Source organism: Dermacentor albipictus, chromosome 3 (genome assembly GCF_038994185.2).
Source record: "Dermacentor albipictus isolate Rhodes 1998 colony chromosome 3, USDA_Dalb.pri_finalv2, whole genome shotgun sequence".
NCBI lineage: Eukaryota > Metazoa > Arthropoda > Arachnida > Ixodida > Ixodidae > Dermacentor > Dermacentor albipictus.
In genome coordinates this window covers 37,051,099-37,063,867 of record NC_091823.1, presented here as the reverse complement: position 1 = coordinate 37,063,867, position 12,769 = coordinate 37,051,099, and the positions used below count along the sequence as shown (strand labels likewise).

The 12,769-nt window shown below is 46.6% G+C and overlaps 1 protein-coding gene across 2 annotated transcripts in view; it reads right to left on the bottom strand.

The window, feature by feature from the left end:
- Window positions 1–3,609: 3,609 nt before the first annotated feature.
- The window catches only part of LOC135902433 (short-chain dehydrogenase/reductase family 9C member 7-like), a 65,755-nt gene continuing 56,595 nt past the window's right edge, over window positions 3,610–12,769 (bottom strand). For both annotated transcript variants that reach the window (XM_065432501.2, XM_065432491.2), the window contains exons 3-6: window positions 11,460–11,613; window positions 7,853–8,035; window positions 6,045–6,177; window positions 3,610–5,559 (exon numbers count right to left, since the gene is read on the bottom strand). In XM_065432501.2, the coding sequence (XP_065288573.2) occupies window positions 5,145–5,559; window positions 6,045–6,177; window positions 7,853–8,035; window positions 11,460–11,613 (885 nt within the window). In that variant the 3' untranslated portion in view covers window positions 3,610–5,144. The remainder of the gene's footprint in view (window positions 5,560–6,044; window positions 6,178–7,852; window positions 8,036–11,459; window positions 11,614–12,769) is intronic.

The window sequence follows — 12,769 nt, the reverse complement described above, 5'->3', positions numbered from 1 at the left end:
AGGCAAGCCTGCGTTCTGGAGACAGCGCGACGCCCGGCGCTGTAAACATTGCAATTTCACTTGCCGTTTAATTTAGCCGTCTCGGTGATGTTTTAACCTACCGGTACGCATGTCACGGGGTGTTTACCATTGACTGACGAATGCATTACCGCACGAAAGCGGAAATAGCTGTACGGTTACGTGGGGCCAAATGAAAAGAGGAATGTCGCCACACAGCCCACCGGAATGCATTGTACGATGCCAAAGTGACACACTCCTTGTTGTCGCATTATACTAAAATCGCGAGTTTCCTTTCTCTTTCTTTTTTTTGGCTTCTGCTTGCAGGCAACTGAAGCATAACACGGCTGACAAAAACAACATTAGAATAGCAGCTTGGGCTTGTTAGTTTTCCATCCTGGTGTTAACAGCGCGAAACGCAGACGGGACACGAGACAAGAAAACACCACAAGCGCTGTTTTTTTTATTTTTAAATATGCAGAAAGGAGTTCCAGGAACCCACCAGTCGAAACCCCGCAGGCATTTTGAAATGACAGCACCGTGTGCATATATAGATTTTTCGACGCACTCCAGAATCTCATCTTGGGGAATCGAACACTATAAATCTTTAACGTCTACAGAGGATGCTGCAAAACCAGTGGCAGAATTGTCTATTAAAAACCTCATTGCTTCGTCTGAGGATTTCACCTGGAAAGGATCGTCAACAGTTTTAGTTTTTCCTGCAAGAACAGGGAAATCGTTTTCTGCCATGTGCCCTTCTCGGATACCATAACCCGCAGGGGCCACTCAACTTTATGCGTTTTTACAGTGAAAAACATCACAAGGGATGATTATTTGCTAGTTTCGATGCTACGCACTTGGCGGTCGAGCTTGAGGTTTCCGTATACCTTCTTTGCAGCTGACTTTGCTTTTCGCAGAACCGACTTTTCATGACTGTTAAAAACGGAACTTATGGCGTCGAACGCCTTATATTGGAAGACGTCTTTTGGAATCAGAGCGAAGCACCCCCCCCCTCTCCTTGTCAGAAGTAAGCAACAAGAGCGAATGTTTTATCAAATACGTCACCACTTGTCCCACATGGTTGCGCATAATGCAGCGGGCGACAACGTCGACTCCGTCGGACACGCACCTGGCACTTTCAGACTTTGGCCCAGCGCGCGCAACTAGTTGCACCGCTGCCAGTAGCTCCGGTGTAGAAGTCCCAGGCTCGACGGCGAATTTCGGTCCATGACGTAGAATCTCCGGGATCCAGTGAGGCAGAGCCTCGAGTCCATTGGTATGGACACTGTTTCCAGGCGTCCGTGCTTCTGCTGCTCTTCTTTACAGGGTAGTGCCGGCGCGCAACTTCGCCAAGGTGACGTTCCACAGAGCCTCGGTAGACCTGTCGATGACGCGCGACGTAGCCCGCCACAGCGCCTGTGGTGTCGTCTTCTCGTCTCGTGTCCCGTCTACATTTTGCGCTGTTAAAACTAGGATGAAACACAACGTGCTGCGTCCACTTACCTTCTGTCCCCCACATGCCATGCCATATGCTACATACCCCAAGAGAGAAACAGCACTTACCCTGCAGTGCAGTGACAGTATGCATACAGAACTTTAGCGTGTTGTTTGTTCATCGTTATGAGCTGCTTTCAGTTGCCGCTGTCGAGGGAAAGCACGTACGTACGTACGTTGACCCCCTCATTAAAGTCGAGCCACTCCAAAAGACGGGCGATTCTATCATGAAGAAAGTTCCTGCCGTGAAGCATTTGATTCTCGCACATGTCTCCATCAGACGGATCCAAGTACTAGGTTTCGCATCGTGGTTCCTAACAGTCTGCACATTGCATTCGGCATGTTGCCTTCGCGTCGGTAGATCGAAAAGGTGTTATTGCTACACGAGAGCAAATACGCTCAGCACGGCGATGAGAAGCTACTTCAACGACACAAGCGACAAAGAGAGAGAGAGAGAGAGAAGACAAAACGCAGGGACGCACTGCTTTTCCAGACGCTACGGCTGCGTAGAAGTGAGAAGCGGCGGGAGTGCGCACGTCTTGCCCATAAAATTTAGTTGAACTGGTGGCCAATGGGACGGTCACTCAATGAAAAAAGGTCCAGTGTTGTCCAGCCACACCTAGCATAGAAGCGCGCATCGGGTATACAAAGAAAGCTTCGCAGATGACAAAAACATATGACTTGGTTCGGTATACCGAACCCGGCACCACACCATGCCGTTTCACCATTACTGCGGGTGGATGCGACTGGCTACGTAGCTCACGCTCATCACAAACTATTGTCGGAACAAACCGCCATGGAAGGCCGTTGTCATAAGTCATCGCAGCAGTGGGCGATGAAGGCACTGCTACAATTCTTAAGAACAACAAACCTGCAAAAGCACCTTTAGCTTTATTTAGCTGCGTTCTTGAAAACTGTGCAGTTAAACACGGGTCAAGCATAGGAAATTTTACCAGCAATGGCGCAGTCAAATTTCTCACGCTTGTGCAGTCTTTAAGTGCGAAGTTCTCAAGAACGAAAATGTAACAACTTGCCCGTTTGTCCACACCATAATTAGCCTTCATTGAGCTGTTCGTGATCTAGTGCTGTGATAGCGTGTGGGGATCGTGACCCACTATGATCCATCTGCGCCTCTGCTTCTGCTCTTCGAACAGCAGCATAGACAACAGCTACAGGGCAACATTTTGCATTTGCTCTTCGAGCGACACTCAGTTCAACGCAAGTCCTGTGGTATACGTGTTCTTTTCAGTCTTCGTATTTTGCGCTATTACAAAACGAAATATCGATTCCGGTGCTTTACACGCTAAGATCAGGATCTGATTCACGAGGCACGCCACAGTGGACGACGCCTAATTTTTTACCACCCTGGGTAGCCCAACGTAGCATTTTTGATACGCTGAACTTGAGACTAGAAAAATCTGATTTAAGGCTGTAAACCCAATGTACACCCTACTAGCGTTTCTGATGTTCTGGAGTGAGTGCCCATTTGTATAAAGTTCTGCAAATGAATTACTAATTGCGTAATTACGATACTAATTTGTACTCACTTATAATTTCGCTGTTTTTACCAACGCGCTCTCCGCGTCGAGATATACGTATGAGCAAGTTGTTTTTTCTTCGAGGTGTAATGATGTTCGCGCTTTGTGAGGTCAACGTGCATTCAATGCGCGGTACACGAGCGTATTTTTCGTTTCGTTTTCTTTTTGTTTGTTTGCGTCGAACCTTCAACGAAGAGCGTAGCAGCGCAACACGCTGCAGGCCTATCCGCTGTAGCGGCGGGTTTTGATCCATTATGAACGCTGTCAGCAAGATTAGCCAACTCGCCGAGATCAAGGTACCGTAGGAGAAAATAAGTTTGCTGATATACGCGTAGAAACATCTCGTTGTCTAGGATTGTTTAAGTGCATTTACGACGAGGACAAGCAAGTGCGCACGCACGCATACACACTCTCTCTCCCTCTCTCTCTCTCTCTCCCTCTCTCTCTCTCTCTTATTTTTAACGAACCTGAGCATGTCTCAGGAACGAGGCCGAACGTCAACGCTTGTCAATGTCATTGCCGAAGCGCGGCTGAAACATTTCTTGCCGCACGCGTGTGGTACATGTAAAATGAACAAACATGAGACCGTAACAGTGGTCTTTATTATTCTAAAAAAATATGAGCACAGATATACGAGAATAACGAGAACACAATTTTGGTCACAAGCATTCAGTTTTAATGGATTTCGACTGGTGCGGGCGATTACTGTTTCTGCAGATCTGTAAGCGAGCCTCGCAAGCGAGACTCTCAGGGACGTCACACCACTGCAAAGTGTACCTTCGCTGTCGCACTGCACGTATATCAAATGGAACCGACTTGTTATTAGAGAACTGTACACACTGGCGTGTCAATATTTGACATATGAAAATGTATGGTTAGTATAGGCCACTGGCACAGCTGCACATCCGTGGTCGATCAGTCCTGCCTGTTTCTGTCCCGAGCACAGTAGCAGCTGCGACGCTTCAACACGCCTAGGAGAAAGGCACAGGCATGCACTTTTCTGAAAACTGAAAAGCAACGCCGAAGCACAAAGACGAAAGCTAATCAACAAGAAATGGCAAGCAAAAGCACTGCGCTAAACGTGATCAAGCAATTAATTGTCGAAGTCAATAGTCTGGCGAAATGTCGTCTGATCAGGAACGATGGTGATCATGATTCAAGGTCGGGAAGTTTTTCAAAAGAATTTCTCAACCTTAATCAGCGTCTGTCTGACCAGCGAGGTGCAGATCTGCCTAGCTCAGACCCACCGACTAGCTCCAGCTGCTAAGGCGGGCACGGCTGGTGGTTGGTGCGGCAGTACTTCGGTACTAACCACCCTAACCACCGGCTAGTGAAGCTTTACCAGCATCAATGCTCGTTCTCTTTTCAGATTAAATAAATGCTTTGTGCTGCACTATTACTCATTGTCGCAAATGCGTCAACGCTCCCATCCGGCATTGTGCAGCTTGGAATTTGTTGCTGCTGCAGCGCTGTGCTAAGCCGTTTCGTACGCGTCCCGTTGATTCTATGTTTCCTTGCCATTATTACAGGAATGAATTCATGAGAAATACTAATAAATTTTGTGTGAATGTTACGAAGCCACATGAACGCATGCAGTTACTAGGCTGCATATGATAACTTTTCAGTGTAGGATGACTTATCGCCTCAAATTCATGAGCCCGTGCTCAGTCGCGTCTTCACGCTTTTTTTTTGCTTTCTTTTTCGTCGTTGTGCTTTAGCACAGTAGTTCCGGTTTCACTAGTGAAACAACCCACGACAAAGCTTTTCCGCTTACATCCTGCTTTGTACACCGCCATCCATGTGGCACAGGACAGTCGCCGTAAGTCTTGTTCAAAGCACCTTCTTGCAGACGACTCAACTGCAGTTCGCCCAGCACGTGCCATGCACGATGCATGTAGAGTATACATCTAGGTCTCTCGCACAGTAGTTCCAGCGACGTCGTGAAGTTCCAGCCGGAGCCACACAGCCTTCTACGAGTCATACGCATCGCGACGATGGCAGAATCGCAGATTGCGACTTGGCTTGGTGCTCCCCTTACTTCTACGGAATCACCACTGCAAAACTTGCGCGCTGCACACCTCCGTTCGTACTTTTTCTCGCAGAGAACTACAGCGCTCACTTTTTGAGCTTCTCCGGTGCCAAAATGGATTTCACCTTGTTCGTGACCCTCTCGAGCAAGGTGGGCTTCTTGACCAACTTGCCGTCGGGGCCGAGCGCGTGGTGGTGCAGGAAGAGGTAGTCGAGGAGGTCCTGAAACACCAGGGGAAAGCACAGGAATACGACCACGAGAAGCCAGCGGACGAAGCCGTCGCAGCGGTACATCTGCCTCGGGTGGCGAGAGCACACCGCCTTCTCGAGGGTGTCCACGACTTCGTCGACGTTGTCGCGCGCGAAGAACGACATCGTGTTGACCGAGATGTCGGCCATCTCGGAGACGTAGTCGTCGCCGTAGGCGTCTTTCACCTCCCGGGGCAGATCGCTCTCCTTGTACTTTTTGACGATGTTCTCCGGCTTCGGGAGTATGGCAGTTCTGGTGAGGGGGAAGGAATAAAGGCAATGGTTACCGACACGTTACAGGCGTAGTCATATTTTGCGATATGGCTTCACGCCTAATTTGGTACGAAGAACACCTAAGTTCTCTCTCTCCCTCTTTCACTCCCCATTCCCCTCCCCACGTGTAGGGTAGCAAACTGGACTCAGTCTGGTTAACCTCCCTGCCTTTCCGTCTTCCCTTCTCTCTCTCTCTCTCTCTCGGAGGTGAACGCAGACTAAAAGCAAGAAATATTTGACGAGGTTCTCAACCCCTGTTTTACTTGACTAGCAGAATATATACTATAGGATGACGTATTGCACATAAGGGGGTATCAGGCGCGCGCGTGAAATATAATACCAACGTCTAAATCTACTCTAAATGCAAGGCAAGGAAATATAAGCTCGTATGCAATAGAAAATCTATGCAGTAGCGCATGCTTGGAACTTCCCGGCTATTTGTGGTCGACAACCACGTCTGCTTACTTGTAGTAGGTGGGCTCCACGAGGATGACCGAGATGCCCCACTTCATCAACTCTCGCCGCAGTCCATCACCCAAGGAAATCACCGCATGCTTGGTCATGCTGTACACGTTGTTCCAAGAGGCCGTGGCTCTACCTGCAATGACGCCAGACGTCGCTCGAGATTTTTTTGGCTGTTGTGGCGAAAAATACGCACTCAAACAATGCGACGCACAAGCGCTCGCCATTTCTCATTTTTCTTCTTTTGCAAATTAATTTGGTCGCTTCTACACGTCCCTTTGCATAGAAAAATGTACAATAAAGGCCAAAATTTTACGGGATGCAGGATCTACGATAAAAAAAAAATCAAAATGTTTCCTGCGCGTGGGTACGCAGCCTCGATTTCAAGTATGCGCGTCCAATATAGCGTTGTACTGCGATTTAATGATTGCAAGCTAGAACTAGGTTGATGTTCGACTCTGGCGCAGCCTGCATCTTAGACAAATGCTGACTCTGCCTTCATTCGTTAAAATGTAGCACAACCCTGGCTCTAGTACTGAAGGTCAGAAAAATTGTCCTTAGGTGGTCAACGTCCGAAGTGGCCATCGCTATCGAGCCATCGGAGCGTAGTTTCAATTTATTAGCCAACAACTGGCGAACCTCCTGCCGGCCCCCTCGATTCATTTGTCAGTTAGAGTAAAATTACTAATTGCAATGGGTGCCAGCAAATGTTCACGTTCCTTGAAAAGGAGGCCAAATATATTTGATGTAAAACTGCATATTTCAGTCCTAAAAATACTGCTCATGTGTAATTGAAAAAATGGCTGCATATGAGCTACGTACAGATAGAAATATGTATCAGTTTAAAATCCCAAAACTTGTCTATGTCGAAAAAGTCAGACTGCACTAAGCGAAGAAGAATTGAGCGGCAGCTGTCCCCGCCTAATAAGGCTGTTTTAAAGCACTTCCAGGAGACGGAGAGAGGAACACGTATAGCAGAAAAGCTCAGCTGTGGCACTACGAAGAGGGGTGTGCGAATCTACGTGCCTGCCACGTTCAGGTGATCGAGGTGCAACTGCAGGACGCCGATTGTAGGATGGAAGTAACCCACGTAAGCGTTTTTATCCCTACGACGCTGTAGTTCTCGCGAAATACAAGTTCTCAAGGCTGCATCTCCTGTTATAGCTTGTTTCGTCAAAAAAAAAAAAAAAACTGGTTACATTTAATTGGTTACTGCAAAAAAATGGATAATTGAATTACAGGGAGAGTCAGAGTAAAGAAAAGTAGTCCAATTACAAAATTACCAAAAACTTAATTGATTACGAGTAATGAATTGCATGCAATAGGTTACGCACAAGTCTGCTTTAATTTTGACCGCCTGAGGTCTGTAGCGCCCCGCCAGAGGCTCGGTACGCGAGGGTTTCCATTTTTCGCCCTCATCGGAACGCCGGCTGCTGCAGCCGTGATTCGAACCCGTGACCTCGCGTTCCCCAACAGAACACCGTATATCCAGCGAGCCATCGCGGTGGGCACGCTGCGTCTCTTACGCCTCGTATGGAATAATACGCCAAGCCTGTAGCGACACTACGATCTACGTATGTACTACGCATCTCCCTATGCCAACCGCAAAGTACTGAATGACTCGTTCACTTAGGTCAATCTCACGGGTTGACTCGGATACAATGAAGTTACCGATACAGGAGGCGGTAACACTGTCAAATTCGGGAACTATAGTGACCATTCAAAAATAAATAAAGTACAGTGCCAGAAAGTTCCCACTGGCCTCCAGGCTTTACATTGCATAGAAACGGCGTGTCCACGCTGCGACCCACCAGCGTAGCTCGCGGTGAGCACAATCCGCCCCTTAGACTGGCGCAGCAGCGGCAGGAAGGCCTGAACGGTGCGCACGCAACCAAACACGTTGATGTCGAAGTGCTGCTGCATCTCGGTGATGCTCCACCATTCAAGCTCCATGGCACCGAACACGCCGGCGTTGGCCACTACCGCCCACAGACCTGCATGAGTGGTAAACAGAAGCAAGTTCACGTATGGGGTGGGAAGGGGGGGGGAAGGGGGGGGGAGGCCGAAACTAAAGTACGCTATACGATAAGCCACCTCCACCGAAGTGGTACAACACAAGCTTAACATTTTCCGAAAACGGCCCGGTTTAAGGGCTGTCGTGCAACATCTTTCTGCGCCGTAAAGGCAAGACGCCACCTTCTAAGAGATCCGGACAGGCCACGGAAATGAACGCGAAGGATAATGATTAATAGTGAACCTAACGGCCATTCCAAAGGTGGTGGGAAGCGTGGAAACGAGAAAAAAATATATGCGGATGCAACGTAGGTGCCGGAAGCGAAGCTTTTTGCGAGGTGGTTAAATGTCATACGGCGAAATAGGAGTGCATTTTATTCACGTGTCTTTGGGTTCGCGGAACCGCGCATGTTTAGTAAGTAAGCGAATGCGTACTGTAGTTAATACAGCCCAAGAAACTACGAGCTTTAGTTCGTGTAATATTATAATACTTTGCTATCACGGCCAATGTCTCCCTGTACGGCTAAAACCTCGACATTTTTTTTACCCGTGTGAGAATTTTACCCACTGAAACAATGATCCCTGCAAGCTGCAAGTTGTGCAGAAAACGCCGCCAAGTAAAGTGTGACATTGAAACAATTGATTAAATACCGTACACAATATTTCGCTACGCAGTGGAATGTGCTGTAACCGTCGTTAAAGAGTTGCCGGTTCACGAACTTGCTTTTCACTTAGCAATCTATTCTTTAAATAACAATGTCAGTACGCTAGCCCGCCAAGACTTCTTTTCTTGAGGATAATTTCCGTTTTTTTTTTCGCGATTCCGTTCAGCGACAGGAAAAACAACGGTGAGAACCACATGCAGCACACATAGTCGAGAAACCGTGTGAACAGGGAAAACGAGCTTTCAATTCCGAGTTGGAGTGAAAAACTTCAAGAATAACAGAAAAACACACACAGCAAATGCGCTGCAAGAAGTGATCATTTATTCGTTTTTAATGCAAACCAAACAGCCTCGCAAACACGTCGTAGGGCTCGGTTTTACGTGTACCCGAATTACGTTTGCTTCCACCTCAACAACGTTATGGTGAGCACGTTTGCGAAGACATTTGACGCTTTGCGTTCTCGAAACGACTGCAACTCAGGTCATGTGTCAAAGATGGCACCATTAGCGACCAAAAATAAATTCTTTCAGACAAGGTACTTCAAAATCCATCAGCCGTTTCGCGTTTTCGCAGAGTTGTACTCCAGGAACGATTTATCTAAGCAACACAGCCATGCCCACCACGTACAAGTTGGTGTATGTATGCGAGCGCATGAACTTTTATTCCTTTCGCTACTTTTCACTTTGTGTCCCTGACTTTTTTTTCTTTTTTTGCGTTTCTTCACACTATGGGTTTGTATCTGCCAACGCAAGAGTGGGCTAGACATTAGGCAGTCCTTTCTTTTTTCGTATCTTGCTCATTTAATGAACACGGAATAAGCAGATTTCTTAAAAGAGAAGAAAACACGTACATTTCTCATTTCGAATAGTGACCTGGACATACGCCTAGCCTGGCAAACGCACTGAGTGACGGTTGTTTCTCTAAGCATGTGTTTAGCAGGTTTCCAGACATGATACCGCAAGGGAGAGAACGATAATTACAGAAACTAGTCCATCGGGAATGAACTCGAATACACATACGCTAGGACCGAACACGAAAGTGAGGGATGCCGTGTCAGGTCACCATCACCTTTCGATGCCTGGCAAAACGTATATGTCACGAGAACGGACGCATTGTTAGAAAAAAAAAGCGCGAACGGACAAAGACGACAGAACAACACAGGACGAGAACTGCTAGGGTCGTCTTCGTCCGCTCGCGCTTTTCCTAACAACGAGTGCACACCAACTTTCCCAGTTCGTTATTTCAAAAAATGGACCCACGTCGCACAAACGGGAGGTGCGCAAATGGGCTCAGCTTTGTTTGGTACTATTCTGTGGAAAAGAAAAAGTGACTTTTTTGTCAAACGACTTTTCGAATCCAGGGTGCACCTTTTTATTTTGTTTTCTTTTTTTTGACTGTGTTGTTCACGATGCGAACTGATGGTACAAAAGATATGCCACCAAAGAACTGGCTATCCCAACACAGACGGAAAAATAAACGCCAAAAATAAGGAATTCTCAATTCCCGCAGACACCTAGATTTGTTGTGGCCCAGCGCTTTAAGCATATCGCAAAAGACGTTCGTTGCCATTTTCTGAGAAATTAGGTTTCGCTGCGGTGTGTTCATGCATGCGCCGATTTAGCTTCAGTGCAGAAAAATGCGGTGTCATGTTTTCTAGCGTTCTTTATAGCTATATGCTTATCGTTAAGCTGATAAAGTGATGTTTTAAGAGTAGTTTCCGATAGTGGGCTTAACAGAAATAGCCAAATAACCTAAACAAATATAAAACTTTTGCATTTTAGTGGGTTAACGAGATTTATTTCAAGAAAATAGTGCGAAGCATGCTTTACGATTGTGAAACATGATAGACGGTGGTGCGACTAATGTTCGAGATAAACCACTTGTAAGTTATTGTATGTTTTGTAAGTTTTGTATGTCTTTTTTGTCAGGAAAGGTGCAGCACCAACTGTTGACCAGAATTAGGAGCGCAATCTAAAATTTGCATTCGACTAGAATGCCGTTTATTAGACGGGAATTCTTGCGAATGAACCCTGGGATCGTGCTCCGTTCCCAAAACTGCGTAGGCAGTTTTTTACTCGCTCGATTTGATGTTTTACGACTGATTCACGCGATCCTGTGTAACCGCGACGTCTGTAGTTATATAATTAAAAAATAAGCTGAAATTAGATACTGGAGTGCCGAAACCGTAATACGGTTATGAGGCGCGCCGTGGTCGGTGACCTCAGATTGTGTTCAATTTGGGTTTTTTGCTGCGTAACTAAATGTAAGTGCACGAGCGTTTGTCGGTTCTGACCTCGTTGAAATGCGGCCACAAGGGACAGAATTGTACCGGCCACTTTGCCCTCGTCAGATAAACGCCACAGCAAGTGGGATGCAAGGTCGGAAAGTTACATGGAAAACACATTAAATGCACAGCATTCGTTTTCCTTCCAATCCTAGTATTTATACAACTAACACACACACAAAAAAAAGTACAGGTACTAATTGGAGAGCGCGTAGCCACGCGAGCACGCCACCGCAGTGCGAGCAAACCAACGAAAATGCAGCTATTCTAGCCGGAGCGTAGCAGACGATAAAGGGCGGGTCCCCTTGCTGACGTCACTGCAGCGTAACCGAAATGCTGTTCGCCGCGTCGCCATCGGTGGTGGCGCACAAAGTCAGTAAAGTTCCGCAAAAAAAAAACGGTTTTGCCGTTGTTTGCTCATTCGGAGTTAAGGCTATGTAGGTGAATGACGCCCACCATTTCCGTCGAGGTTTTGCCGTACGTAATCCACGGCTTGGCGGAAGTCTTCATCCTTCGTAACGTTCAGCGGCACAATGTGAAGCTTGCTGGATGCCTTCAGCTGGAGACTCCTGGCACCTTCGCCGTGTGGAAAGAGGCAGCCCGCGAACACCTGCACAGTGAACAGAGGCCGTCACTGATCTGCACAAAACGGGAGCGCCCTCAATTCCCGTTCGTCGACCCTCTTATATACTTATTCATTTTCTCTTTCTTTTGCTTAATAAACAAAAAAGGCACTTTTAAGTAGCGTGCCACTATGAAAGCTTTATGATAATGTGAACTTTCTTTCCATATAGCGTGAAAGTGCGAGACGTTGAGTCAGAACTAGATTAATAATTGTATATTCAATGGACAGTTTATTTTTATACAAGCTTGTTTTCATAAATAAAGCCTTCGTCTGCAAAAGCCAAGCGGCCGGTCCTATCGTGACAGGATACTGTCAGCAAGGAAAGACGCAAAAACGAGAATAACTGGTGGCGAAATTGTCTTATAATTTTCGCACGCTGCGACTTTGCATTTTTGCAGCGCCTACTCGTGTTTGTCCTCGATCCATCAGCAAAGGAAGATAGAATTCAGAAATTTTATCTTCCGACTTAGTTGGTTCTCTCGCCTCAGTACAGCGTTAATCGTGATCTTTTTGACAGGTTTTTAAGTGTCCTACAGCGGACTTGAACAAGCAGGATTACGATAACTGTCTTTCAGGCGTTTTAGGCTTATCATTGTTCAGATCTATTTGTATAGAGTTAGCAATGTTTCATGGTGCATTTGTACCTGCGTCTATAGATGGTATAGAAAATCCTTTCGGTTATCACACTGGTCAAGTAACATCTTATACAAGTAGAAAAAATGTTTGTGATGTCGCAGGATAATTGGAAGCTACAGGTGACCTGAAGAGTCTGCAATACTGACACGACGCGATTTCTGGAATTGAACGGCGAATCTAATATCGCGAAATCGATAGACCATTTCCTCTTTCTTTTCAAGCCTGCTATTAAAGTCGTTTTTGGTTTATAAAGAGAAATTAACAGCCTTTTCATCATTGCACCGGTCATACCATGGATACCATGCACCCATCTGCAATTCGTTGCTGTTCGGCGGACAATCCGAAAGCGGACAAAAAAGTGGTCCCCAAAATCGGACACAGGTGGAGAAGAGAGGCAGAATGAAAAAGAAGCAGGGTAGCTTACTTTGTCTTCATTAATGGCGCTGAAACTAAACACTTCCTGACGCGTTCTATGGCATGAAGTTGTGGCCCTTCTCCTTGATTA